Genomic DNA, 27,701 nt, shown 5'->3' with positions numbered 1-27,701 from the left:
TCCAACGATGATACCACGTTATCACCCACATATGTAAATCATCGAGGATAGCCCCCAATGTCTCAGTTGGTTGGAACAAGCACTAACAATAGATAGGTAATGTTACCTAAACCAGTAACACAATCTCGACCAGCCTACCATGGTACACTACCTATAACTGCGAGATGGCGGGCATCCCGCTCAGGCAGGGCGCTTACTGGGAATGCTGTAAAGTTGTTAGCGTTTAGTTAACTATTGGTGCTGATTTGTAGATAAATATACTCAATTGGGAAATGAGAGGTACAAAGTATACCTACCTCTCACTCGCAGGTAGGTAGGACTACAAGCATCCTGACCAGTAGCCCTGACCAAGGGCGCAGTGATGGTGTTTGTGAAATTTTCCATTCAATTGGTGGCTGGGGAAGTGAAACTAACTACTTAGCTATTTCATCGTTGACTCAGATAGGTGCTGAGACCACTATACGAGTTATAGATACCGAAGGCCCGGTATACTTAAGTATGTATGTGTGGGCGCGCGTCAAGAACGGGAAGCAATCACGAGACCTCACAAACCTCTGCCGAGCATGTTACCTGGCATGGCGAAGTAGGTAGGTACGCCTTTGGTAGCGTAGGAGTGTAAGCACCAATTGCTTTTTCTTACTTACTTACCGACAGACTACCGACATGACAATGCCTTTCTTCCACCATCAATAGCCGAGCTGATAAGCCACGTAACGGTACTGGCGAGACTGGTAAGGTGGATTGTGAGTTGTGTAATCATCGGACGATCGATCCTTCGACCAATGTTGCAACAGCATACCGGTACTGTATGCGCGCAATGATTGGCAATTGACCCGACTGAAGTGATAACATCCCGGAAGCTCTTGTTTTTCTCACATTCTCCAACGCGGTCGGTCCTGGTTGCCCCTTCATTGGGTGCCGTTACGCAGGAAAGCTTGGTCACCTGTCTACCCGATGATGTGCTGCTTCCCTCTCCCTCTCCTCCATCTCGCCGTCCAATATAGGAATCCCTTCCCGTGCGCCGGAGCCTTCTGGCCTATCAGAGAGTCTCGAAAAGGGAGGAAGAAGCAATGGCCACAAACGTCACTGATTGGAGCCGGGCAATGGGGTAAGCATACACTTGTAGCCGGAGGCTTCGGAGCTCCAAATGTCTCTCTTTTCTTATCTTCAGGCGGACGGGAGAGGAAAAAGGTTATACAGGGACGAGGCACCCATTTGTTTCATCGCCTAAAGGGGCAATTGTAATAATGAACAGTGTGTGCATGTGTCTATTTACTGTACTACATATGTACACGTACTCTCGTAACGCTTCCATATTACCGGTAGTATGGTCTGGTAGGGCATAGACAACTGCCAGGCTCGCCAGGCTCAAACTCCACAGGTAAATCTTTCCTTTGACCAATTCTACATGCATATAGTTTTACGGCGTATGTTAACTATTTTCGAAAGGTGCATTTACACTAACGTAGAAACCACTGTACCTAGACCAGAATTGCCTAGGTAGGTTACAGCGACGCGCACCTAGGTAATTGATCAGGGCCCTAGCAAGGGACTGAAGCGCAGCGCCCCAATCCAATGATGTCATCATAAACCTTGACTATAATCTTTCGCATCTTAACTTCAGCCAAAGCCAACATGTGAAAACTGCTGTATGATTGAAGCTATACTCAGAAAACCCGCATTACGCGCTACTCCATTGCGACTCTTCATGCGTCGCAATCCTGCGCAGCATATAGTAAGTTTACTTCTTCTCTTTGACGGGATCCCTTGGAGCAAGCCGATCTCGGCGCTACTCCCATGTGTTGCTGTTAAAGCTCCTGATAGGCCGACGCATGTAATTTACATCAGAAAATTGCACACCGCCAATAACTGACCATGATACCAACTTTACCTGCAGAGGCTCTGTAGTCTTTATCAAGAAACCATGCATCAGGTACACAATATCAGCGGTGAAATATTTGTTTACACAAGGCTTTACACCGACTACCTATCAATTGGTTGCGTTTTGCGGAACGCCTCAGCATAGATAAGACATACTATGTATATCCAGTGTCTTGAGCACGACGTAATCAAGATTAATTATTGGGCGGCTGTCTTAATGACCCTCTTTCGCAGGCCGTTTACATGAAACATCTAGGTATTTCCATTATCGCTGATCCTTCAGCCTCTGTTTCTCTCTCTGGATCTTCTTGAAGAATGCATTCTGCTGTGGCTTCTTCTTGAGCGTCTTATTCATGCTCTTCTTTTGCTCGACATACGCCATGTCCTGCCCTCCACTAAGCTCGCCTAACGTGCCAGCTGTACGCCTGACGCGCCTCTTTTTCGATGTTGTGTAGAAGAGATCGTCGGTATCTTCGGCAAGTTCGCTTTGCTTCTTTTCCGCGTCAACGAGCAGTTTCTGAAGCAGCTCACGTCGCTCCCGCGGTGTATTATACGCCAACCCTTCCATTTTTTCCATTCCCGCTAATTGTGTGATCACCTTAAATGAATAGCCCTGGTCTACCAAAAACGCCTGTCTCTTTGTAGAATAATACATTTCAGCCGTGTCTTTAGACACAAGTGAGTAAAAAAATGCGTTGAAGCCTTCGTCTGATCTTCGCTTCGCTCGAAGAATTCGGCCTAGCCGTTGTGCTTCTTGTCGTCGTGATCCATAATGAGACGAAATCTGTATTAAGCATGTAGCTTCAGGTAAGTCTAAAGACGTATCGCCAATCTTCGAGAGAAATACAGTTCTAATAGCCGGGTTATGCATGAAATTGTCCAGAATTTGCATACGCTCGGTATTGCCTGTTGCACCACAAATATAGGATTTGTTAAGAGCTAAAGCTACAGCCTGTAAAGCGTAGACATTGTCCGAGAACACGATGATCTTGTCTCCACGTCGTTCATGATAATCTATGAGGAACTGGCAAGCTTGAATTTTGCGTGGATTCATCACGTAGAGGTTGGCTTTGAGACTGCGGTCTGTTGTCCTCAGATACTCGTCATAGAACTCGGTCGTCATGGGGCACCACACCTCGGCACATTGCACTTTTGCAATATGGCCTTGTTCTGAAAGTTCCATCCAGTTCGCCTCAAACAACTTGGGTCCAATCAAAAAGTTTAGATCTTGAATCTTGTCGTCTTCTCTTAGTAGTGTTGCAGTCAACCCTAGCTTTGCGTGACTCTTGATGGAATGGGACACTTTTCGGAAGATTTGCGCCGGGACGACGTGAACCTCGTCGAGTAGCATCAGACCCCATTCTCGTCCTGTCAAGAAGTCCATCATCTTTTGAGAGTCGTAGGCTCGTTTGCCGGATTGGGTGACCATTGGATACGTCGTCACAATGATACCAGTGTTGCCGGGAAACTTTGACTTGCTATCAGCGGTGAAGACTGCGATGTCTTCAGGCCGAATGTTCGACCATTTCAAGAACTCTTGACGCCACTGATGCGCTGACATCGTACTTGTGCAAAGCACAATGCATCCTTTTTTAATAGTGCATGCAGCAGTGATACCAACAAGGGTTTTGCCAGCACCACACGGTAAAACGATGATGCCGCTCTTCGCTCGTCCGTTACCAAACATCTTGCTGAGGCTCTTCTCTTGGTAACTTCTAATCTGCGTCGCCGGTCGAAGATCAATCTCCAAATTAGCGTTTCGGTCATCGTTCCGAAAGTCGTACTCTTCAAGCATAGGAAACTGAATCTCAAGGCAACGCTTCTGGACCGTCTCCACGCTTGTGTCGGGAATCTCAAAAGCATGTACAGCTTCCTGGTTATCATCATCGTCATCCTCCCGTAAAGCGTCGAATGGATTTTCTACTTGTGGCTTTTCGGCATTTTCTGGCGGTTCACCTTGTTGCAGTTGGGCTTGTTTGACACCAGCCGCGTTGGAAGTACCGGGGATAACGAGGCCACCCATGGATGGGGCATTAGTGACTGTATCTGTCCCTTGAACTCGGCACGGGCCAATTATAGGATCTTTGAGAAGCTTTTGCAGTACTTCCGGATCATTGCTTTCCACAAAGTATTTGGTGTCCTTGATGACCAATTTTACCTTCCCATAGCTAGAGGCGCAGCTTCGGATAAAGCCTATAATCGATGAAGGTAGTGGGGTTTTGGAGAAACGGTCGAGGGTGTTAACAATGTCTTGAGGTAGCAGCCCAACAGAGACCGCGGCGTAAAGACTATGTGGTGTCAAGGAATATTCGTGTAAAAAGGTCGGGCGTGATATCGGCTCGGCGATGGTGATAAGGAAATCCTTAGCTTGCTCCGCGATTGGGTTGAAATTCTCGAGGATAATTCGACCACGTAGCGGATCGATCCATATCGGGCGACTCTTGTAATCAGGTTTGAGAGGCAGGTAAGAGAAGTCACGTTTGCCGTTATCGCCGAAGTATCGTGAGGCACTATCAATAGGGCCGCGCCTGGTTTTGTCCTGGTATGCGGCTAGTGTAAAACGATCAACTGCCTTCTGTATATTCTCCTCGTCTTCGGCGGGCTCTATGGGAGAATCGGGTTCATCTTCACTATCGATATCCCGAGGCGTAGAGGGGCCTGGTGTTGAGGAGGCAGACGCCCTCCCGGACTTGGCAGCACCGGTGACGTCTTAAGGCAATGTTAGTACCGCCAACACACTCTGGGATACAAGAGCCAGCTTACTCGCAGGAGCTTTTCTCTTGGGCGCCATAGCTTCCAACGGGCACGCAACCAAATTTTTGTGCTCTGGAAGCGAGGAGTCGATAGAGGAGACAAGGTATAAAAGTTGACGAGAGGAGAATAAAGAGTTCAGACAGCAGGGTCTGGGACGGAATCTGTACTGTGCCAGATAGGTACCTGCCTACCCAACTGTAGAACTGGAGGCTGCAGCCTAAAGCCAGCCCCGGAGTGTTCTGGCCAAGGTTAGCAGACAAGCTGTAACTGCACCAGTAAATGATAAGTGGCGAATCATGCTCGATTCTTTGCAGTAGGTATTATGTACTTCAATCCTGCATGCAAATGCCCCAATTCGAGATTACCTAATCTCAGCACATCTTCGTACCGCCTTCCTAAATAGTGCCCTTATACACTCACCGCTTTTGCATGCCACTTCTCTGCCGGCAAAATCCTGTAATTTTCCCAGAATCGCAAACCGTCACCCCACTAAGAGAGTGTAACTCGCAGCTGCCCGTTAGTTTAGTTGAGCAACATCCAGGTTCCTGCAGCCAATACGTCTCTAGACTGTACATGTCCCTCGTTACTGCCTTTTCAATGACTAGGTGACTCAGCCAGCTAAGGTCACAGTTCCATTCCCCGTCAATCATTCTCAACTTGCTTGATGTGACATTTGTCATATGCAACCGCAACAGCCTGCTCGCCGCTCATCAATATTCGGCTCTAATTGTTGTTGACGAGAGAGAATTCTCAGTTGAACTCACATTCTGGGTCGAAGATGGCAACGCACACAGCTATGGCGCAAGGCAGTGATGCCGTGATGAGAAACTCCCTCGAGCAGCGCCTTGGAATCATTCACTTTGTTTCTACTAAGGAACACGGCTGGTCCGGCCACCTTCGTACCAGGTAGGTACCAGCCCTAGCTTAGCAATCCAAGAGCCTGTATGGCCTCCGGCACATCAGTCCGCGAACTCTCTTCTCTCGTTTAGGACGGTCAAGACAGGTTCTTTTTGGCAGTAAAGGCTGAGATACTAATCACAACCAGATATACCGACTTCCAAGTCAACGAGATCACCAAAGGTGGCGAGGTTGTTCACTTAAGTGATTTTCATAGCAATTCTCGAGAGCTAGCGCGAGCTGCAAGTCAAAATGCTGCTACGCCAACTAGCACCCAACAATCTCAACAGCCCGATGCGCCAAAAAGGGCACAAAAGGGAAACGGTACCGTCAAGGGTGAGCAGCGTATCGCTGAAGAGAAAACAGGTACTCCGACCGACGAGATCCCTAAAGATGGCATTCCTGAGTCAGATAAAGCTACCTTGGTAGACCTCATCGGCCAGGCTACTGCAGATGAGCTGATTGGATTTTATGAAAAGATCTTGCAAAGTTCAAAGACAACTTCCAAGGGCCCTGGGGACGTCAATATTCCTTCCATTAGAGATAAATCTCAACGATCTCGTGTTCATGGAGTAAGTCAGCTTAATCAATTTACATGACATATAATTAATATTCCAAAAGGAAATTCGCCGCATATTTGGTGGTAAAATCGAAACTACCACTGGCCCTGATGACTCTATCAAAGCCACGGCCGTCCGTGGAGGCAATAGGCAACGAGGAAATCGATCAGCAAACAATACTAGGAACGGCCGCCAGAACCTTACTCAGGAGAACGCTGGTCCCTATCTCCATTTCTCCCTTTACAAGGAGAATAAAGATACCATGGATGCACTGAACCACATGGCCAAGACCCTCAGACTTCATCCAAAGGCGTTTGGAGCTGCGGGGACTAAGGATCGCCGAGCTGTTACCGTCCAGCGTGTGAGCATCAAAAACCGTAGTCCTAACTCGCTTATTGCCGTCAATGAGCGAATCAACAATGTCAAGATAGGCGACTTCAAGTACGAGCAAGATCCTATCCGACTCAATGATCATGATGGAAATGAGTTCGTTATTGTCCTGAAGAACTGCGTATTCAGCGGTACTGAGGCCCTCAGCTTCGAACAAAAGCTTAAGGTGGCAAATTCGACTATTGACTCAGCTCTAACACAACTTATCCAGCGTGGGTTCATCAACTACTATGGAACTCAAAGGTTCGGTACACATCAAATTGGCACTCAGGAAGTCGGCATGAAAATCCTGAAGGGGGATTTTTCTGGTGCGGTCCAAGCTCTTCTATCGTACGATCCGCTCTTACTTGGTAGCCCCCAAGACCAAGAAAGCGGCAAAGGTGGCTATCACAAGGAGGATATCAGTCGTGCTCGAGCTTGCTCGGCCTTTTTAGAAACAAAAGATGCCGGAGCCGCGCTCGATCACCTCCCACCGCGATGTCACGTCGAGAAGACTATAATTCAACATCTCGGCAAAAGTCCAACCGACTACGTTAGCGCACTAATGTCAATCAATCGCTCTATGCGTACTATGTACGGCCACGCATATCAGTCTCTTGTTTGGAATTTTGTTGCTAGCAAACGATGGGAACGATACGGGTCCGAAGTGATCAATGGCGACCTTGTCCTGGTCAAATCCAAGTCGGCTACTATACGTACAGATGACGAAGATAGAGATAGAGAAGACTCGGTAGTATGGGGAGATGACATCACTACAAGCCGAAATTCCGGTCTGGTACCTCATGCCATCACCGAGGATGATCTTCAAGACAGGAAATACTCGATATACGACGTTGTCTTACCTTCTCCAGGCTGGGATGTCACTTATCCACCCAATGAAATTGGAGACTACTATTTTGAATTCATGGGCAAGCCTGAGAATGGCGGCTTAGATCCTTATGACATGCGTCGACCGCAGCGAGACTTCAGTCTTCCGGGCTCCTATCGAAAGTTAATGGGCAAACTGAAGAGAGTCCCCACAGCATCGGTACAGGCATACTCCAATGATCTAGAACAGCTTGTGCCAACGGATCTAGATATAATTTTATCCCGTAAAGCGGATGAAGCGAAAGAACGCGAATCCCGTCAACAAGGCGCTGCCACGGAATGGCATGCATTCACACAGAATGTTCATCAAAACGAGCTAGAGGAGTCTAAAGCGAGAGTCACCCACCGCCAAACTGAGGATCCTATGCCATCTGCGCGAATTAATGATACTTGGGTTCAAACATCAGTAGATGGTAGCAACAAGCGCATTAAGATTGCGAGACACGCCGATATTTGTAATGACGATGATCCGATGCAAGTTGATGATGATACAGCAGGTGATAACCCGGCGAAGTTCGAAGCGAATACAACTGTGGTTGATCGTCAAGATGCAGTGGATGGAGGAGTACAAGACCAGCAACCGGCCTCCAAAGGTCTTGCTTCCTCAATCATTGCAGCAGTAACAGCACAGGTGCGAGCCATCAAAACCAGTTTCCTCAAAGCAATCCATCAAGTGATGGCTTTTTTCAGAGCAGCTACTGACAGAAATTCTACAAAGCCTACCACCGATGGAGGCCAGCCACAGCCAGCTGAAATACCGCCAGAACCACGCTCAACTGATGGCGCGGTCACAGCCTCAGGACCAATTGTACAAACAATTCCCACGCCCAGCTCCTCCGGCCCCGAAATCGACACTGGTTCAAGTCAAGCTATTGCGGCACCCCTGCCGTCAAGTACCATTGAAGACTTGCAACCAGAACTTATTTCAGAAGATTCTACTTCAACTGCAGCAGTAGAGAAGGTTGAAGCCACAAATACCGGCACAGTTGTTCCTGCTGACCCTATCAACCCCAACAAGATTGCAGTCATCTTGCGCTTTGCTCTCGACACGAGTCAATATGCGACAATTGTAATACGAGAATTGCAAGGAGCAGTCGTGACTAGCAAGGGCTTTGCCCAAAAGTTGTGAATTGGCCTGACTCAATAGTACAAACCTTGCCAGTTTTATTTAAGTGAAATATACAGCTTGCTGATAGCCGATCGCTTGCTTGTATAGCCAGACTATTTCCAAATTGTCTCGCTTCCTCAAAGCTTTCTTTACGCAAGCAGTACAGAACGGACAGATAACGATCTCAGGGCGAGAATATCCCGTCAAAATAACGATGATGCGCAATCGAGGCATTGAGAGATTAGCTCGACCCTTGAGAAACAGCCTTTTTCCGGCCATAAAAATGGGGTTACATAAAGTTGTTCCAATACCAACCAGCCGTTCTTGTCGTCTTTTATTACCCCATAATTTCCCGTCTGCTAGGAGAAGAAGCTAAAACGGACCCGATGTACAAGCCGCTGGGATTGATCAAATTTGCAACAAGCGTAAGTATAAGTAAAAAAACCAGGTAGATAGATGAGATACCCAATTGCTACAACAAGAGCTTGAGGCACAACTAACCTCACATGTCTGACATCAGGCATTAATGCACGAATGGACATCGAAATCAGCAAGGTGAGCCGTTTCAGAGCAGCTCATGGCTTGACTAGTGTTCTCCCAAAAATTGAAGGCTACCGTCCGTTGCATGAGCATAGCCAAATACTTGTAGAATTAACGTATGATACGCAAGACTTCTACATATGCAAACTCAATCTCCCGAGGCTCCTGCCGTTGTAGGCAATCCTTTGTGATCATGCTATTGTCAGTCACACATCGAGACTCGCGATTGCCTTTGTATACGGCATCAAGAGAGTAGACCGGTCTAGCCGCATCTCCTTTGTTTACAAATGCTAACTAGGTATCCCTTTTTCTTTACCACTCATTGGAGAGTGTGAATTTGTAAGTATGAAACCCATCCTAACTAGCTTCGCTAGAGTTGCGATACAACAACTCTCCCTTTTGACGTGGACACCTCAAGATATTGCCAGTCGCTATATCTTCATCAAGACGAGGACATATTAATCGAATTGTAAATATCGGACTTCATTTTATCATTTGGCGGAAAGACAGAAAGGCATTGGTTGTGCAAAACTGAACAACAATGAGCGTGCTGGAAAGATTTGCAAGGCAAAATCATAGCCTTCGAGCTCGTCGTGATTTTAAGCCAAGACCGGTGCATATCAGCGATGATGGTCGTGTTACCTCCCTATTGAGTCGTCAACGAGACATCATGAATCAGGTAAGCTTATATCAGATTATATCATCAACCTCCCTCACCGCTCTAATCACTGAAAATTTTCTTGCTTCAGATATTGAGCCCAACGATAAAACATTTCAGTCTCGATGGAAGTAGTGGCTTGTCGTTTAGTCGACAGTCTCCATTACCCAGAGGTGTGTAAATCCCTTGTCGAGCACACGCAGATGTCGGTGTTGTATACTCAGTACATAATGGCAGGTCAATCGCCTGAAGCATTAACCTCTGATGAGTCGGTTGGGCCCATTTGGAACCGAAAAAAACTACTAGATCTATCAGATTCGGTACGGGCCGATCTGCGGGATGGCAATGTATTTGGACCAAATGCTGAAAAGCTCAGCTGCTTCCTTGAGGTCGCATTGAAAGACGAGGAGCGAAAATACCCCTCTCTAGACTTTGAGACGATTGAATATGCGCGGCTCGACAAGCTGCTGGCCGAGCTCCTCCAGTTCGCAGAGAATATGAAAACATCAGGCTTGACGCCGGAGCTCCTCCTACGCTTCCGTGTCGATGTCTCCGAGGCCAAGACTCTGTCGCGGTTCTGGCGCCGTCGCTTTCGCGAGCAATTCTTCATGATTAATCAGCATCGATGCGCAATTCTCGTGGAAGGCGGACGGCTGAAGGACGTTGCTTTCAACAGCTCACTTGACTACGACCTGGGCAAGTGGCAGACGATGAAAGTGACGGGCCCAGTGTCTGAAAGTGAGGCTAATCTGGAGTTCGAGCCCGGCCAGTAAGTGCATCCCTAACCCCATTCAGTAGCCAATAATAACATATCGGACACTAATATGAAGTAATAGCTGGTGGCTGAACATCACCTGCGCTGAGCGAGACGGCATAGTCAACAGTTCACTAGAGACGCCCACCAAGGGCTGCTATGGCTTCACATCATTGCCACTGCTAACTGGCACGGAAGAGTTAATCGGTCGCAACACGGTCAAATATGTGCGCGAAGGACGTTCGGCAGACATGCACATCCAGTTGATTTCCCAAGTCGGACGAAAAATTCGGATAATCCGAGGATATAAATTAAAGAGTATATTCGCACCAGTAGCTGGCTTGAGATACGACGGGCTGTAAGTCAAATCCCCTAAAATGAAAATTTTTAAATTTTTAAATCACTAATGTATCGGGGTCCCGCAGATACACCATCCGACAATACGGCTGCAAGCTCGACAACAGCGTCAACAAGTATCGCCTAGAGCTAACTCTTGAGCGCGCATCGGACCAGAGACCATTTGAGAGTATCAGCAAGGTGCCCAAACCTTCCCAGCTCGACGACTGGGCGCTATACGAGAAACTAGAGGGCGACAAGGTCAAATTAGTCGAGGGCGAGTCAAGTTATTTGCAGTGGAAGTTGAAGCGGCAAGAAGAAAAAGCAGACCTCGAAGAATGGCAACGGTCGAGATTGTTCAGAGCTTCGTTCTCGGTGCCGAGAGGCATAGGTCTAGGCCAGCAACGCCTAGATAGACGTGTCACTCAATTCCTATAATCACATATCCTCTAAACTTTCCTGAACAACGTTCTGAACACGATAACCTAAGCACGGCGATTTCTGTACCACTATCACACTACTGCACATCATAGTCGGAGTTCATGCGGGGCGTGAAAAGATAGAGATATGGTGTATTTTACATATTCGCATTAATGGTATCATTAAACTTCATGGGCTACTCATTAGGTATACAATATCATATTTTCATGTGCCCGCCTGACCGTGTCCTCTCATTATCATACCGACTTTCCTGGACAAGTATGATCAGTTACATTAAATTTTTTTTGTTATTCTTGTTGCAGCAACGCCTGAAGTATAGCGTTGACGAAGTCGGAGAGAGTAGCAACAATCTGTGAGTGCGTGTTATATTAGCAGGAATTCTCACTTTAAGTGAAACAAGCGGGACAAGGGTGGATAAAGTGAACTTACCGGTGTAGCATCGCCGATCAATTCTGTTGTCTGGTCGACGAAGGTAGCGGATAACAAGGCCATGGCGTTGTCTACGAGGGTTACGATGCCCTTGACAGAGTCTGGGGTAATCAGGGGCTTGAGTTGGTTAACGATGCCCTCAATGTCGATATCATTGAGAGCACCCAGGAGAGGCTTGATGCTTGAAATGAGACCAGATAGGTCGACTTCGCTGAGGGTGTTCAGCAGAGGCTTGACTTGAGCCAATAAACCCTTCAGGTCGATTTCGCTGAGCTCGTTGAGCAGCGGTGTAACCTTGGCCAATAGACCCTTGAGGTCGATATCAGATAGTTCATTGAACAAAGGTGCAACCTGAGCTAGCAATCCCTTGAGATCAATCTCGCCTAGCGCGTCAACAAGCGGCACGGCGTCACCAATCAGAGTCTGCGTTTGGTTGACGAATCTCTTCGTCAATAACGATTCAGCGTTGCCGACAAGGCCAACAAGACCTGTTACGGAATCAGGAGTCAGCAGAGGCGATACTGCCTCGAATGTGCCCTCAAGATCGATCTTGCCGAGGTCGTTTAGGATTGGTGTGACCTGCTCGATCAATGACGCAAAGTCGATCTTGCCCACGGCGTTCAAGATGGGCGAAATCTGCTTGATCAAGCTGTCGATATCGATAGAGCCGAGCTCGTTGAGCAGAGGTTCAACCATGGCGACCAGCTTACCAAGGTCTATCTTAGCGAGCTCATCGAGTAACGGTGAGATCTTGTTAATGAGCTCAGGTAGATTAAGCTTGCCAAGTGATGAGATCAGAGGAACGGCGCCACCGATGAGTGTCTTGGTCTCATCGACAAAATTCTTAGTTAACAGTGACTCGGCATTTCCGAGGAGACCGACAAGACCCTTAATCGAATCCTCAGTCAACAAAGGCTGGAGAGCCTGGAGCAGGCCAGCTAAATCAAGCTTTCCAACTTCATTCAGAATTGGCTCAACTTGATCGATTAATTTTTCGAGGTTGAGGTCACCGAGACTCTTTAGCAGAGGTGAAGCTCCAGAAATCAATTCCTTGGTTTGTTGGACGAACTGAGCAGTGAGTAGGTTCTCGGCATTACCAAGCAACGCTACAAGACCTTTGATTGAGTCTTCAGTTAACAAGGGTTGGAGAGCCTTGAGAAGGCCGTCCAAGTCAAGCTTTCCAACTTCATTCAGAATTGGCTCAACCTGATCGATCAACTTTTCAAGGTTTAGATCGCCGATACTCTTTAAAAGGGGTGCAGCTCCCGCGATTAATTGCTTCGTCTGCTGGACGAACTGGGCAGTGAGCAAGTTCTCCGCGTTACCAAGCAAGCCTAATAGACCCTTAATGGAATCTTCGGTCAATAGAGGTTGCAAGGCATTGAAGAGACCTGCTAGATCAAGCTTCCCAACTTCGTTCAAAATTGGTGTGACCTGTTTAATCAAGCCATCAAGGTCAAGTTTTCCAACCTCTTCCAATAATGGTCCGGCGCCGGCTATGAGACCCTTAGTCTCCTTAACGAAGTCAGCAGTAAGGAGGGTTTCAGCATTACGCAGAAGCCCTAATAGTCCCTTGATTGAATCTTCTGTCAATAATGGCTGCAAGGCGTTAAAGAGGCCTGTAAGGTCAAGCTTTCCGACCTCGTTCAGAATTGGTGTGACCTGTTTGATCAAACCATCAAGGTCAAGCTTGCCGAGCTCTTCTAATAATGGTGCTGCCCCGGAGATGAGGCCCTTGGTCTCCTTTACGAAATCAGGGGTTAAGAGGTTTTCGGCGTTGCCCAATAATCCGATCAGGCCCTTAATAGAATCTTCTGTTAATAGCGGCTTAAGTGCATTGAATAGACCTTCAAGATCGAGCTTTCCAACTTGATCCAGGATAGGCTTGATTTGTTCAACCAAGGCGCCCAGATCAATGTCACCCAAGTTTGCAAGGAGTGGGGCGGCGCCAGCAATGAGATTCTTGGTTTGCTTAACGAAGTCTGCTGTCAAAAGGTTCTCAGCGTTGCCCAGTAATCCGACCAGGCCCTTGATAGAGTCTTCCGTCAATAGCGGCTTCAGCGCGTTAAAGAGACCCTCTAAGTCTAACTTGCCAACTTGGTCAAGAATAGGCTTAATTTGCTCCACTAGAGCACCCAGGTCTATGTCACCGAGGTTTCCGAGCAGCGGTCCGGCGCCCGCGATGAGATCCTTAGTTTGCTTAACGAAGTCCGCTGTCAAAAGGCTCTCAGCATTGCCAAGCAGTCCTACTAAGCCCTTGACAGAGTCTTCCGTCAACAGAGGTTTAAGTGAGTTGAAGAGACCCTCTAAGTCTAACTTGCCAACTTCGTTGAGGATAGGCTTGACTTGGTCTATTAAAGAGGCCAGATCGAGATCTCCCAGACCGGCAATCAGACCCTTGGTACCTGTGACAAAATCCGGTGTTAGAAGGTCCGCGGCGTTGGCGATTAGCTTAATGATGATATTGACAATATCAGGACTGAGGAAGGGTTCGACGGCTTTGAGTAAGCCTTCAAGATCGATCCTTCCAAGAGTATCTATCAGGGGCTCGGAGGCCGTCAACAGTGACTTGAGTGCGTTCACGGTATTGTTGTTTAGGAGCTCTTCCGCATTTCCAAGTAGAGTAACAAGACCATTGATCGACTGGGGTTGAAGGAGCGGGTTTAATGCATCGAGAAGTCCCTTGATGTCGATGTCTTCTAAGCCATCGAGGAGTGGCTTCGCGGTGGTAAGTAGTGACTTCAAATCATCAACAGTTTCCTTAGTCAACAGGCTTCCAGCGTTGTTGAGCAAGGTGACGAGACTCTTGATCGTATCGGGCGTTAGTAGTGGCTTCAATGCCTGGACTATTCCCTTGATATCGATATCCTTAATGTCACCAACAAGGTCTTCTAGCGGTAACTCGCCGAGTAAGTCGACTAGGGGACCAGCCTTCATTACGAGATTCCTGGTGAGCATGGGCATAGGTGGTCGGAGGGTGTCAGCGAGGAATGTGAGCGAGTCGTGTACAGCCTCCAGGAATTCAGGCGTCAATAATTGTGAAAGAGCCTTGACAAGGTCTCCAAGGTCACCTAAGCTCGTTGTGATGTCCTTCAAACCACCGAGAAGATCACCCAGGTCACCAAGACCTGGAAGGAGGTCCCCTAAATCTTGTGTATTAACAGTTCCGCCGGACCCTGATCTTGACCCTGAGCCAGAGTCGGAACTCGAATCTGTCTCATTCTGATTGCCCTGTGCCCGTGGATACAACGGAGTTCTCAGTTGCTGTGCCTGGCTCTTCCTGAGAAGGCTGGTTAATTCCGTCAAGGCATCCGTGAGCTCTGATCGGGGGACTATTGCGAGATTGTGTTTTGCCAGCAAAGCGTCTAGAGCCGCGGGGTCTAAACCGAGCTCTGCTGTTGAGGCTGTCTTGGCGGCTTTTTCGGCGAGCAGGCCGGCGGGAGCCAAGGCAGCTACCAATAGCTTAGAGAAACGCATGATAACAATTGGCTGGAGAGAGCCACTCGTGAAGAGTTGTTGTTGATCAGACCACGCCGAGACGCCTGGTGAGCTTCAAGGCAAGAAGCAAGAAGCGCGTCCAGCTCCAAAGAGGCAGTGGTCAGTGGGAGCGTAACGAGCGAAGAGTGAGAGTTATGGACATGGACATTTGACGACAGACAGTAAGAGGTAACATGTAGTAGTACCTACTATAGTCTATAGCATCGTGTATGCGCGCTCGACGGCCCGCATAATAACACAACGATGCAACGGCGGTACCTTTCACATGGAAAAGGCGAGCAAGGTCGCGTATTACCGACTATAGCAGCCTAGTCCTAGTCCGTGTTGAAGCTGTGCGCTGCGTCGTTGCATTGCAGAGGGCGTCCTTTACCGTGTTGGGACATATCTCCATATTGGGCAATCAGCTCCCTTGATGAGATCGGATGCCATCTCTTCTGCGCAGTGCGTTCTCGTGTTCTCACCGCCCAAAAAAAAACCTGACTCTTGCTTCCAGACTGCTCCCAGCTCGGGCCCGTTTCCCCAGGTCTGCCCTGGTTCGCCCTGGTCTGTCATTGCTGGTCCCCAGCTTTCCATGGATCTGCACGGAGAGACATCTGTTTACGGTCGTAGCGCAGGCCATCGTTGCAGCCCTTGTGCAGCGATGTGTGTCTGATGTGTGTAAGCTTATGGAACCTTGTTGCGGCGGCGTTGTGGCTAGTCGGACCCCTGTTCTGCCCTGTTTCTGCCCTCGCGAAGCTCGCAAGCTAAACTAAACAGGCAATCTCTGTTTGGGTCATGGCAGAGTCATGGGTGCCATGAGGAGACGATGGGCAGAGATGGGGATGGTGAGGAGGAGTGAGGAGAAGGCAAAGTGAAGGGATCTCTGCATTCCTAGACGAGGCTAATTTCTCGAATTTCTCGCTACCCACTGCCCACTATCTACACTACTTGGTGTACAATAGCGTGGCCAGCGCCATTTGTTACTACCTAGCCGAGCTAGCCCGCCTAGCTCGCCCTTGTATTTGCTGTTAGTGCCGGTGCTACAGCTGCACCCCGCCCTCCTTCCCGTCTTGGAAGGGCGAAGGAAGACGCCGTCTCGGCCGCCTCTCACAATCCCACATACTCCATCAGATCTCCATTCATCTCAATAATACATGTAGTAACAGTAACAGCAATTCGACGGGTCCAGGGAAAGTGGTGATGAGGAGTGACACCTAACTACCCCTCTGTCTGCCTGTCTGTCTGCTGGCGTGACCACTTACTCTGATCGGTTTGCGTAGGCCAAGCCAAATCAAGCCTCGCTATTCGATGATCAACAGGTAACAGACATGTGTGTACACCTAGAACTCAGGTTCAGCTTGTAGTACATGCAGAATCCCCAAATCTCCAACTCATCTACATACGAAGTACTACAGTAGTAGCAAACCCAACTTTCACAAGCCACTGTAAGGTTGTGCGATGCTACCGAGGCATATTGGACCGATGGGGCTGATCACGATGCACTCATAACCCATCACTGACATGCGTACTAAAGTCTTTTTCGAACTAGTATCCGAAGCTCAAGAATCCTCTGCTGTTGTCTAGAACTCCACGAACAAAGTGGCTTACCTAGGTATACACTGTAGCTGGCATTGTTGAGTTTTGCTTTTGCCAAACGGTGGTACATGTATACCACTTCCACAGCAACTGACATGAACTCACGACTGTCTTGCCTTGGTACGCTAGTTTAGGGCTATACGCCTCTATGACTTGCATCAAGACCCTACCGAACCTCTCAGCGCCCCAGAATACCGGTACGCCAACGGCCGAGGTTGATACGAGATGTTAACACGACAGATAGGTGAGACTTACTAATAGCATGGTCCTACAATAACAGAGGAAGATCAGGGCTGATCACGATGGTCAGAATAAACTATTGTGGATGTTCCTGACTCGTCCGAAAAATGACGTCGCTCTCGTGAGAATTCTCATAACGGAGAAAGTGTTTCGATTTGGAATGGTATGGTAGACTCACCGAACTAGACTTTGCCTTGTGGTTACCTACTTCGTAAGGCCAGATTCTGGCCGGACAGTTTGTCAATAGTGCGCGGGGGGATCGACATTGGCTCCCGCGCAACCTGGAGTCTGCCGGGGGATCTGTGGAGGACCGAGGAGGGCCGACTCTTCTGCTGAAGCTATTTAATGAAAGAGGATCTGTGCGAAAAGGAGTGACTACACTGCGCTAGACTCAGACTAAGCCAACACAGTCTCAAGCCCCGCTGCGTACGTGACTAACAGAGAGCCAGTTAGGCTTCAGAATTTGGAAAGAAAATATTACATTCTGACCAGGGTCCCTGCAAGATATCGGTGGCCTTGCATGTCAACAACCAAGGCTAGGAATAATGCCGCGTCCAAATTACTTGCTAGGTGGAGATATTAATCTATTTACTCAATGAGGTAGTATGCACTAGGCTAGCCAGTGTGGGACTATGAGGAGAAGCGTCGCAATGTAACATCAACAAGCAAGGGTCGACAAGTCGATGGCCCGGCTGGGGTGCTACAGATGACGATTTAGTGTTGGGCAATGGCACAAAGGACTTTACCTGCGACGGCTGAAGGTGTCTTGTGCGTCTCCTCGTGGCTATGATACCCGTCGTCGCTGCTCGCCTGGTGTCCCATCCGTCTATCTCTCTGTGTCCGTCCGTCCCTTTCAAGGCTGTCGGTGCCTAGTAACAGCACGACATGGCATCAAAGTTCCAGGAGACGTCTCATTTCGAGCGAGACAGCCCGCCAGGCTCGATCCATGGTGCTGGGGGTGATGCGCCGGCTAGAAATAGCGATGATGGATCATCAGTCGACCATGTTCAGGAGAAGCCGGCAGCGGCAGTGCCTCTGACGAAAAGGCAAAAAGTCAAGCGGCACTGTGGCCGATTCAAGTGGTGGTATCTGGGTGTTGGCCTCATCATCCTCATCATCTTACTACCACTCATGTAAGTACATCTCAAGACATAGTAAGGGCTCCGAACTTAACTTAGATTCAGATTCACAAAAATCATACCAGCAATCACGCAAGATATTGTGAATAGTCAGAAGCTCCCTATCAAAACTGGTGTGTTACAAGTTGTGTCGCCAACGCAGCTCTATGTGACATTAGAAACGGAGCTCGATACACCACTGGCAGCAACCCTTGATCCTGCAACTCTGTTCGTCTACAATAAGGATACGGCTGATTACTCGCCATTCATCAACATTACTTTGCCTAAAATTCATGCAAATCACAAAACCCCAGTCACAGTCACAAATCAGACAGTCTCGGTGACCAATCACACTGAACTTGTGAAGTGGTTTGACCGAATATTTGATCAGCCCGAAACAGACCTGACTGTGAAAGGCAAGGCAACGGTTCGCCTAGGAGCGCTACACATGCAATCGAACATTGACAAGACAATCAAAATATCGTCTCTCAACGGCTTAGATGGATTTAGTATCGCCAGCTTGCGGCTCATATACCCAGCTATGGAGGATGGTACAAACATCAAGGGAACTCTGAACTTGCCTAATGCGGGTATAATCACGCTCGGACTGGGGAATCTCACGTTTGATCTATTCTCAGGCGACATTAAACTTGGTTATATTGACATCTACGATGTCACATTACCCCATGGAAACAACACACGAGCCTTCACCGGCCAGCTCTATCTCAACGAGCTGGTACCCAACCTGGGCGCAATCCTGGACAGCCAGTCAAAAGCACTCGCTGATGGTAACATTCAGCTAAGGACTACTGGTAATGCAACCAGGGTCAATGGGGTACGCATTCCCTACATAGAAGAAGTGCTCAACAACAAAAATTTGATAGCAACTGTGCCAGTTATCAAACTGGTAAGTGATGTCATCAGTAGCTTCTCTGGCAACAACGTTTCTCTTTCCGAACTGCTGGGCGATACAGTCGGCAACTCGACATTCATTGAAGGTCTTCTAGGCCACTGGAACTCAACTTCAACAAACACAAATGGCACTGCATTGCCAATGAAACTTGGCCGCTCAACGCCACATGGATCACGCACGATTAAAGCGCCAGCAACGAAGAGCTTACTAAAGATGGGCTTGAAGTTGGCGCTGGCAAAGCTCTAGGGAAATAGGGCATACGGAACTACTATTTATGAAACAGCTACTAGGTGGACAGGGTTGACGATAATGGCAATTTTGTGCTAATTATACGACGAATGGTTTAGCGTCGCTGTGCTAATAGCATACACATAGCACGATTAGTACATGATTTAATGATTAATGTAAATGCAATGCAATACCCAATATGAATACGAATGGATTCAGAGAATGTGGTCGTTGTCCCTTAGAGACACCTCTTGCGTGTGACCTAATATCCGTACCCTCGTAGCCGGCGAACCCCGTATTACCCTTTCCCTGAACTGGCACCAGAAGATATTATGTTTTGGGTTGTCACTAGTTCTTCCTGTTGAACCGACCCTTTCTCTACTGCAGCGGCGTAGCTCTCCACCCCAACACAGACATACGTCTTGAATTTTCGGGCTGGCACTTTGTTTTCGAACATCTCGTGTATCTCTTCTAGCGTCCGGTCTCGAGTCTCGGGAAGAAAGAGATACGCGAAGACAGCAACGGCTACATTTGATGCAAACCAGATATATCCATATCTCGGGCCCCAGTTGAGACTAGCTGGATTTATGAAGTAGGGCGCTGTCAATGTGCCTAGGAAGTTTCCGAGAAAGTTCAATGCGGTTGCAAAGCCGAAACAATAACCACGGAGTGCGCTATTAGGATACTCGCCCCCAAGAAGCCAGGCGAACGGAGCTAAAGAACATCAGCATGGCTTGCGTAGGGTTACAGATGCGACGGAGTAAGGGTTCATATCGAAGTAAACTTGAAACTCACAATAAGCTACGTAAATAAACACGAATACCCCGTTAAACACAATTACAACTGTGGCGGTTGCCGCTGACCCTGGACTTACAGTCCAAGCTATGGCTTGTGCAAGCTGCGCGAGCCCACATACGGAAGCGCCAATGACCATAACCGCGCGACGGTCGATAAACCGAATAAATAGCGAACTGAGAATAGCGGCAATGAGCCCAATGCCGGTTATTAGGATTGAGAAAGCAAACGGGTTAGAAACGCCTGCTATCTGCAAATAGTAGGTTGTATATATATTGACCCAGGATGAGCCTGTATAATATCGTCAGTTCTCATCTCACCATGCTGACCCCTAACTATGGTAGGCGATGCTCACCGTTAGCAGAATGAAAACAAACCACAGCGATGGATAAAAGTGTGCGACGCAGATTTGTGCCTCGCCACATTTCCAAGAACAGGGCCTTCTTATTCCCCTCAACTTGCTCACGGGTCGATTGTTTGATCTCGTTGAGTTCTGCGCGTAGCTCTATCTCATTGATATTCGAGTTACGCAGTTGGCGCAACGCGGTCTCTGCCTCGGCTTCCCTGCCCTGAACTGCAAGCCACCGAGGCGAGTCGGGGAAGAAGAACAATGCAATCGCTTGAAACGTAGGTGCGACGAAGAAGATGGCCAGTGGGATTTGATAAGCTTGCCGATTATTGATATCATGTGTCCCATAGTCAACTGTGGCGCCGACGATAGAACCGATCGCTCTATTTAGACGTAAGGTTAATAGGAACTGACACCCTCCCGTAGCTGCTAAGGCAATAATAATTGGCTTAGCTCATTGTGTACTCACAATTGGGTTGCATACACGGCAAACGTGACTCCTCTAAGGTGTGCCGGAGCCACCTCGTGTACGTAGAGCTGCGAGAAGGTAAGAAACCAGCCCACAGAGACGCCTATTCCTGTATCAGTGATGAAATACAGTAGAAGGTATGAGAAGAAATACCCAGCAATAGACGAGCAAAATAGAGAGAACCGAGGTTTGTTGTCCCTATCATGATGGCAGTTGCAACGAAATTGAGGACCGATGCAGACCATAATCCGGCTTTTCTACCAAACTTGCTACTGAACGGGCCGACGAGAAGTGAGCCGATGAATGTTCCAATTGTCATGAGGCTTGATATAAGCTGCTGTACTACCGGCTATGGAACAAGTTAGCGGATGTCTTGGTAGAAATGGACCATCTCGTACATGAATGTTCCAAGACTCGAGCTCGGTGTCATAGTACCCATACACTTCCAAGAACCCCGGCATCCTATTCACCACGTCAGTACTTGGTTATATCGCGTGGAACTTAGCTACGGTTTATGAACATACGAAAGAAAGCCACCGACGAGCGCGTAGTCAAGGCCTATAGGTATTAGCTAGCCTGAGTAATAGGAGCGTGTGGCCAGGCGTTGCTTACCATACTGGAACGTCGAGATCGTCACAACGAAACAGATCAAGATACACTTAGTATGGCTTCTAACATCCAGCTTCAGCGGATTCGCAGAAATCGTGGCACCAAACATATTTTCACAATATCATACGTCTTTCAACTTGTAGGTTCAGTATCCAAAGGGGTGAGAGTGGAGAAATTACCCTACGAGCGAGTATCTATATAGCAAGATTATATTAGCCTACTCTACCTTGTCCACCTATCCTCTCTTCGGGTAATATTCAAAGAGATCGCAACGCATTGCATATAAGCTTGTCGTATTATAGAAGTCATATTACATGCACTGCAACCAAGATAGGCTTCATATGGATATCATGGGGGGTAATGGCGGAGCTGCAACCGACGTGGATGGACCCCGCGAGGGCCAGTCTCTGCGGGATGCGGAGAGGTTGTGAGCTAACTTGGGGTATGCCAGTCAAAAGAAACTCGTGATATATGGAGAGTGCGGAGATAACAATGGTATCCAGCTCAGAGAATCGGCAATTATAATTTTCCAATGTCCTCAATGCCGCTTGATAATCAAGTGTCCAATACGACCATAATTCTTACATTGTCTCTCAGTGTAAGGTGGAGGTTTCATACACCGAAGTAGTGTACACCAGCTCTCATCGTTGATACCATAGCAAGATCTGGAAGAACCTCCTCCAGTCATGGCGACAACGCAGAACGAAACCCAAGAAAATGGGATGAATGGAAATCCACTGCCGGCATCTAAGCTGCAACAAGAACCTTTGAAGAACTCTGGATCGATCGACCATCTTAAATATGTTGATGTGACACCAATTATCGGGCGCGAGTATCCAACGGCTAAGATCAAGGATATCCTCGCTGCTCCTAACTCCGATCAGCAGCTACGAGACCTCGCCATCACGATTTGTGAGCGAGGAGTTGGTAAGAATGTCTTGTATTTGAAACCTCCTATTTCCCGCTGATGTAAAGAGCAAACCTCCTATTTGCGAACTACTGACTCAAGATATCGCAGTGTTCTTCAGAGCACCACAGGATGACCTCACCGTCGAAGAACAGAAACATGTCACGTATATGCTGGGCAAGCTGACAGGGCGCCCGGAAGGCCACGGTCTACATGTGCACCCATTAGATAACGATCCAAATAACTTGGCAATGGCGGATGGGACGAGAGACCCGAATATGTACGTGTTGCAAATAATGTCCATTCTGAAATCATACCTCGACCCTAGCATCACCCTCGAAACATACCAGCTAATATTGTGTAGATACGTGATAAACTCAGAAGCAATGAAGAAGTTATACAAGACAGCGAAACGTCCCCCATTGGACCAACCTCGAGATCTTTCGCGCGAATGGCACAGCGATAGTAAGTCACAGCCCTTCCTAGAAACTCTGGAATAGAGAATTCTCAATCTATCAGGTTGTTACGAGAATTGCCCATCGGACTTCTCTTTCCTGCGCATGCAGGACACACCGCCATCAGGAGGCGATACTCTCTGGTGCTCAGGCTATGAGCTGTAAGTTGATTTCTCGTTGTAGAAGCCACCGCACCTCAAGCCAGCACCTATATATCACGCAAAAGCTGCAGGGCATTTATATACCATTCCACATGCTGACGACTCTGGCTCAAGCTATGATCGAATGTCACCCTCCTTTCGGGGTTACCTCGAGACATTAACGGCAACATGTTCACAGTACGAATTGTACAAATCGGCCTGCGAGGTAGGCGGGTACGAAGTGATTTCGCCGCGCGGCTCGCCGCTTAACAAGGACTTCGAGTTCTCGCCCTCGCACCCCGTCGTGCGCACGCACCCGGTCACGGGATGGAAGAGCGTCTTTGCTGGAGCTGGCCTGCACGTCACACGCATCAACGGCGGTATGTTATCCCAGGACTCAATATTGGTCTCTTTCAACCCTAGTGGTGACGGAGTTCTCTTAAAAACGTAGACGAACATTATGCTGGGCTCGTTGAATCCACCCTTACCTCACACGAATGGGAAACCTACTAACGACACGAGCTATAGTCACTTCGTATGAAGACACGATGATCCGCGACTATGTCATGCGCCTGATCACGCGCAACCACGACGGCGTGGCGCGGATGCACTGGACGAGGCAGTCATGTGCTATCTGGCACAACGCATGTACGTTGCATGCTGCGACGGTAAGTCGAGAAACGTCCTTGATGTGGGCTATATATAAGGATGCCGACAGATGGAAAATGACTGACGCATTTCTTGTTTTCCATGTTAGCCTGATACGCATCTCGTCGATGATGGGTTACGCGTCGGTGTGAGAGCCACGGGGATCGGCGAGGTGCCATATCTCGATCCTGCGTCGAAAGGACGTCGTGAGGCCCTTGGACTACCTTTGTACTAGGAGGAGAGCTGGCAGCGTTTTGGTGAGGTATGCATTGGTTTATGTGAGTACGTGGGCTGTAGTTGGGATATGGACTTCTTATGTTCGCTTATCAATGGGGTGTGATTCAATTATTTGACAAGGGAAGCTGTCCGAGGAAGAGTATGCTATATGTAAAGATGACTGGCGCGGAGAGAATGGCTTTAAGAGAACTTTTCGAATACAAGGCGTATGTATATGCGACCATTTGCTTGAGTTATGTGCCGGTGTTCATTCTCATCGGAATGCTGTACCTCCCATCGTGAAGGTCCAATCTTGATGTCTGCCTACCTTGATGCAGGTACCGTACCTACTACAGTAGGAGTAATATATTTGCGGATTGGTAAATACATATCTGATTGGATGTTAATATGCGTTGACCGTGCATATACTGAACTTCGGCCCCCCCTCCACACGCACGGCGTGTACCTATAGTGGGGTAGGTGAATACTTCATCTCAATCAACACCACTTACCTAAGTACACTTAACATATACCATTCTACACCAAGAACTACGATGGCGGGAAAGAAGAACAGCAATAGCAAGTCAAAGGGAGACAACAAGTCCAGCGCTGATGGCGACAAGGGTGGCTCCAAGTTGAAGGGCGGTCAGAAAATCGATGTCCGGCATATCCTCGTAAGTCCCAGTCGCTTTCAGTAATAATAACATGACAGCAGAAGTAACGTCAAGTATGGCTCAGTGCGCGAAACACTCCAGGAAAGAAGAGGCTCTTGCCGAGATCCAGCGTCTTACAAGGGGTGAACCAAAAGAAGGTGCTCCAGCCAATGCGTCAGAGCCAGTAGGAAAGATGGACCCAAAGACGAAGACTAAAGCGCCGACACAAGCCATATTTATCCACGTCGCTAAACAATTTTCAGAGGATAAGGCTGCCCAGGGTACGATCTCCCTTTACCCTTTTTACTTGATATTTAACACTACCTGGGGCTGGGGAGCTTACGAATCTACCAGGAGGCGCACTTGGCGTGAAAACGAAAGGCTCTTTGCACCCGGAATTTGAGAGGGTAGCTTATAGTCTACAGCCTACAGAGAATGGGATTGTCCACATTGGTGAAGCCAAGACGGATTTTGGATACCATCTTATTGTGGTAGACAAGCGGTTATAAAGGTGTGAAGTATGATGCTTGATGCTTATCATCATGTTTACGGTTCCCGGGGACAATGGCAGTGGACTCAAACATCTGGTTTGTTGTAACGGGATTTTTTTTATTTGATTCCGATGTGTGTGGGGTTTCCTATCTCCAGCATCTATATCGGCTGAGAGAACCAGAATACACCCAGAGTATTTACTCAAGATGGAAAGGATCTCGGTTCACAGTAGTCTATACCCCCATCACAACGCCGGCCAACCCTTTACTGCTCAGTCTGGAAGTAGTTGAGGAGGACGGATCGCTCAGTAGACTCCTCACCCCAGTCCTTAACAACGACGCAGGAGCAGTTGACGACCTTGCGAGCATTACCCTCTCGGTCCAAAACACCTGGGAAGGTGGTCAGTACTAATTCATGAAGCGTCACATGAATAGAAGAAATCTGGTAACTTACAGAGACCAGCCCACTCGCCGAGCTGCTTTCCATCGGGAACCTTGATCAGAGGGATCTTGTGCTCCTGGCACAGGGCGATGACGAGCTTCTTGTAGGCCTCCTCCTCGCAGGTCTCGTTGAGGACGCACATGTGAGCCTGGCGTCTGTCAAGAGCCTTGGAAGCTTCACGGAGACCACGGGCAAGACCATCGTGCATGAGGGCGAGCTTCAGCACACCCTTGAGGGCATCCAGAACGGACATCTGGCCCTTGGAGGCCTCGGCGGAAACTTCAACCTCCTCGGGGGCATCGGGGGCGTTGTTCTCTTCTACGTCCGACTGCAAGTAGTATAAATGTCAGCGGCCGTTCAGAAACCTCTTGCAACTTCTGCAACCTCAAAAAATCTAGGCAACCTTCGAGAAGACAAATCCGAATTCGAGGCGGGGCAAATCTAAATGATGCGCGGCTCCGAATTGTTGGAACAAGGACGAGTAAAGTCGTAACATACCATCTTGACTTTTTTGATACCGGTGCGATCCTCGAAGAGTTGGTGTTGGTGTATGTAGAGTTGTGAAGGTGAGAAGGTGACGTGCTGGGGGAAAGGCGTGCAAGAAAATGTACAAAATGTATCGCTATCGAGATGTCAATTGAGCCGGGGTCTAACATTGGTAACTTTTGGTGGGGTCTGCGTGCCTGGCTGTGTATCAGTGTGTCTATCAGTGCATCGCTTAGGGTTCGATCTCCCAGAGTTTGTCCCATTGGCTGGAGACGAAGTGCCCCGGTCCTCGCCAGACCGTCCGCAGCTGCCGATGAGTACAAGGTAGGTACTTCTGTGCGGGTCACTTTGCCCACTACCGCCCACCGCCCGGCAAATTGATAGCTTGGTGAGGAAATTGAGCGCGGGTCACCAGCTGGCCCGTTGCTCGCAAGCTTTTCTCGTATCCACCTCAGCTCGAGTCCCATCTTCCTCACCACTTCACCTTCGACGTATCGACATCCTCATCTCAAGTCCGCCCTTGCGAACCGACCATCAATCCGACCATCACTGTTGTCGCTACCGATAAACTCGAAGTATGTGAGACTTCTCCGAGGCCATGGGGTTGAACGACCCCCGGCATCCCACTCCCTTCTCGATATCCCTTTCTGAGGCCAGGGGAGAGCAATCAGTGTCTGGCTAGCTCTGATACGCATCTCCTCTCCGGCAATGAGCGGGTAGAACCTCTTCAACCGTCCGGAATGAAGAAGGCACTCTCCATGCTCCAGGCTTCTGAAGGCTAAACTGTCGCGTGACTGTAGACACCACCAAAATGTCCCTCCCTCAGGCGCTCAACGCGATCAACAATGCCGAGAAGACCGGAAAGCGCCAGGTGCTTATCCGCCCTTCGTCAAAGGTTATTGTTAAGGTGAGTTTTGTTCTCGTTGATTGCTCCTGTGCTATGCGCAATTCCTGGTGTGCACAAATGCTGATAAAAGTTTATTTCTAGTTCCTTACCGTCATGCAAAAAAAGGTACAAGCCGCTGCCGTGATATCAAAAGCCCCTTCATTGGATTATAACCCACACTTCGGCATGATAACTGGACGACGGTCTCAACTTCTCCTACGATCAAAGTCTTTTAAGTTGCCGATAGATTAATGTTAATCCAAGCGAAGGAATCTTACACGTTTTTCCGATTCACCACATGAAGTCTTACGTTTAGTCATTCGCTACATATGCTAACTTATTATATAGGGATAGTACGTTTACGGAATTCACGCATTGATCGCTCTGGTAGCTAACCCATAGCAGCATCGGCGAGTTTGAGCAGGTAGACGATCATCGCTCTGGCAAGGTGATTGTTCAACTTAATGGACGTATCAACAAAGCTGGCGTCATCTCTCCCCGATACAATGTACACCTATCCCAGCTTGAAAAATGGGTTGTGAAGTTGCTTCCTGCTCGTCAATTCGGGGTAAGTTCTTAGCCGCCAAGCATCAAAAGAGGAGCACTCTTGCTGACCATTATAGTACATCATCCTCACCACTTCTGCCGGAATCATGGACCACGAAGAAGCCCGTAGACGCCACGTATCTGGCAAAATAATTGGGTTCTTCTATTAGCTATGGTCATCTTAGAAGATGAATGGTGCAAAAACCTTGGACGAGTTTGGCATTTACTGGCGTTTCGGGATGAATAATGGCTGTTTCTTCACATGAGATCAGATCTCTAAAATGATACCATAGAATGAAAAGTAGTGAAATTGAATCTTAATCAGCGAGGATGCCGACTAAATGCAACATACCGTAGGTTGGAACAAGTGCTTACCTATTTCTTGTCCGAATGCGTTCAATAGTATACATTACGTTAAGCCA

General features: G+C 48.3%; 10 protein-coding genes across 10 annotated transcripts; 6 read left to right on the top strand and 4 right to left on the bottom strand.

The window, feature by feature from the left end:
- Window positions 1-1,874: 1,874 nt before the first annotated feature.
- F5B22DRAFT_622590 (P-loop containing nucleoside triphosphate hydrolase protein) lies at window positions 1,875-4,942 on the bottom strand. The gene is made up of 2 exons (XM_047975971.1): window positions 4,645-4,942; window positions 1,875-4,590 (listed from the first exon to the last, which is right to left on the bottom strand). The coding sequence occupies exons 1-2, from the start codon at window positions 4,670-4,672 to the stop codon at window positions 2,147-2,149; spliced, it is 2,472 nt and encodes an 823-aa protein (XP_047827007.1). The 5' UTR covers window positions 4,673-4,942; the 3' UTR covers window positions 1,875-2,146.
- A 167-nt stretch (window positions 4,943-5,109) lies between these two features.
- Window positions 5,110-9,157, top strand: F5B22DRAFT_622588 (pseudouridine synthase). The gene is made up of 4 exons (XM_047975970.1): window positions 5,110-5,541; window positions 5,681-6,104; window positions 6,154-7,980; window positions 8,068-9,157. The coding sequence occupies exons 1-4, from the start codon at window positions 5,414-5,416 to the stop codon at window positions 8,476-8,478; spliced, it is 2,790 nt and encodes a 929-aa protein (XP_047827006.1). The 5' UTR covers window positions 5,110-5,413; the 3' UTR covers window positions 8,479-9,157.
- F5B22DRAFT_622585 (uncharacterized protein) lies at window positions 9,158-11,292 on the top strand. Its single transcript, XM_047975969.1, has 5 exons — window positions 9,158-9,676; window positions 9,747-9,828; window positions 9,893-10,424; window positions 10,492-10,767; window positions 10,835-11,292. The coding sequence occupies exons 1-5, from the start codon at window positions 9,539-9,541 to the stop codon at window positions 11,181-11,183; spliced, it is 1,377 nt and encodes a 458-aa protein (XP_047827005.1). The 5' UTR covers window positions 9,158-9,538; the 3' UTR covers window positions 11,184-11,292.
- A 181-nt stretch (window positions 11,293-11,473) lies between these two features.
- F5B22DRAFT_639006 (uncharacterized protein) lies at window positions 11,474-15,092 on the bottom strand (the record flags this gene model as incomplete). The annotated part of the gene is made up of 7 exons (XM_047977672.1): window positions 11,474-11,536; window positions 11,616-11,924; window positions 11,967-11,998; window positions 12,029-12,059; window positions 12,090-12,164; window positions 12,195-13,670; window positions 14,370-15,092. The coding sequence occupies 7 exons, from the start codon at window positions 15,090-15,092 to the stop codon at window positions 11,474-11,476; spliced, it is 2,709 nt and encodes a 902-aa protein (XP_047827004.1).
- A 2,721-nt stretch (window positions 15,093-17,813) lies between these two features.
- Window positions 17,814-19,205, top strand: F5B22DRAFT_639005 (uncharacterized protein; the record flags this gene model as incomplete). The annotated part of the gene is made up of 2 exons (XM_047977671.1): window positions 17,814-18,061; window positions 18,113-19,205. 2 exons carry the CDS (start codon window positions 17,814-17,816, stop codon window positions 19,203-19,205), a joined length of 1,341 nt encoding a protein of 446 aa, XP_047827003.1.
- Window positions 19,206-19,345: 140 nt separating this feature from the next.
- On the bottom strand, window positions 19,346-22,002 carry F5B22DRAFT_436524 (MFS transporter). Its single transcript, XM_047971809.1, has 8 exons — window positions 21,413-22,002; window positions 21,325-21,358; window positions 21,199-21,262; window positions 20,954-21,149; window positions 20,801-20,903; window positions 20,338-20,714; window positions 19,983-20,273; window positions 19,346-19,901 (listed from the first exon to the last, which is right to left on the bottom strand). The coding sequence occupies exons 1-8, from the start codon at window positions 21,516-21,518 to the stop codon at window positions 19,486-19,488; spliced, it is 1,587 nt and encodes a 528-aa protein (XP_047827002.1). The 5' UTR covers window positions 21,519-22,002; the 3' UTR covers window positions 19,346-19,485.
- On the top strand, window positions 21,892-24,145 carry F5B22DRAFT_622574 (TfdA family taurine dioxygenase). Its single transcript, XM_047975968.1, has 7 exons — window positions 21,892-22,336; window positions 22,428-22,596; window positions 22,681-22,781; window positions 22,836-22,932; window positions 23,047-23,291; window positions 23,440-23,579; window positions 23,669-24,145. Exons 1-7 carry the CDS (start codon window positions 22,096-22,098, stop codon window positions 23,792-23,794), a joined length of 1,119 nt encoding a protein of 372 aa, XP_047827001.1. The 5' UTR covers window positions 21,892-22,095; the 3' UTR covers window positions 23,795-24,145.
- A 184-nt stretch (window positions 24,146-24,329) lies between these two features.
- Window positions 24,330-24,937, top strand: F5B22DRAFT_650410 (uncharacterized protein; the record flags this gene model as incomplete). Its single annotated transcript, XM_047979313.1, has 3 exons — window positions 24,330-24,449; window positions 24,514-24,709; window positions 24,783-24,937. The coding sequence occupies 3 exons, from the start codon at window positions 24,330-24,332 to the stop codon at window positions 24,935-24,937; spliced, it is 471 nt and encodes a 156-aa protein (XP_047827000.1).
- On the bottom strand, window positions 24,912-26,137 carry F5B22DRAFT_436266 (40S ribosomal protein S12). Its single transcript, XM_047971807.1, has 3 exons — window positions 25,860-26,137; window positions 25,374-25,689; window positions 24,912-25,309 (listed from the first exon to the last, which is right to left on the bottom strand). Exons 1-3 carry the CDS (start codon window positions 25,860-25,862, stop codon window positions 25,185-25,187), a joined length of 444 nt encoding a protein of 147 aa, XP_047826999.1. The 5' UTR covers window positions 25,863-26,137; the 3' UTR covers window positions 24,912-25,184.
- Window positions 26,138-26,534: 397 nt separating this feature from the next.
- Window positions 26,535-27,650, top strand: F5B22DRAFT_436389 (ribosomal protein S8). Its single transcript, XM_047971808.1, has 5 exons — window positions 26,535-26,754; window positions 26,836-26,859; window positions 27,082-27,086; window positions 27,139-27,301; window positions 27,357-27,650. The coding sequence occupies exons 1-5, from the start codon at window positions 26,659-26,661 to the stop codon at window positions 27,447-27,449; spliced, it is 381 nt and encodes a 126-aa protein (XP_047826998.1). The 5' UTR covers window positions 26,535-26,658; the 3' UTR covers window positions 27,450-27,650.
- Window positions 27,651-27,701: the final 51 nt, after the last annotated feature.

This window comes from Xylaria bambusicola, assembly GCF_022495145.1.
Source record: "Xylaria bambusicola strain CBS 139988 unplaced genomic scaffold F5B22scaffold_53, whole genome shotgun sequence".
In the NCBI taxonomy this organism is placed as follows: Eukaryota; Fungi; Ascomycota; class Sordariomycetes; order Xylariales; family Xylariaceae; genus Xylaria; species Xylaria bambusicola.
The sequence above is the reverse complement of the archived record's forward strand: the minus strand, read 5'-3'. Positions and strand labels throughout refer to the sequence as shown.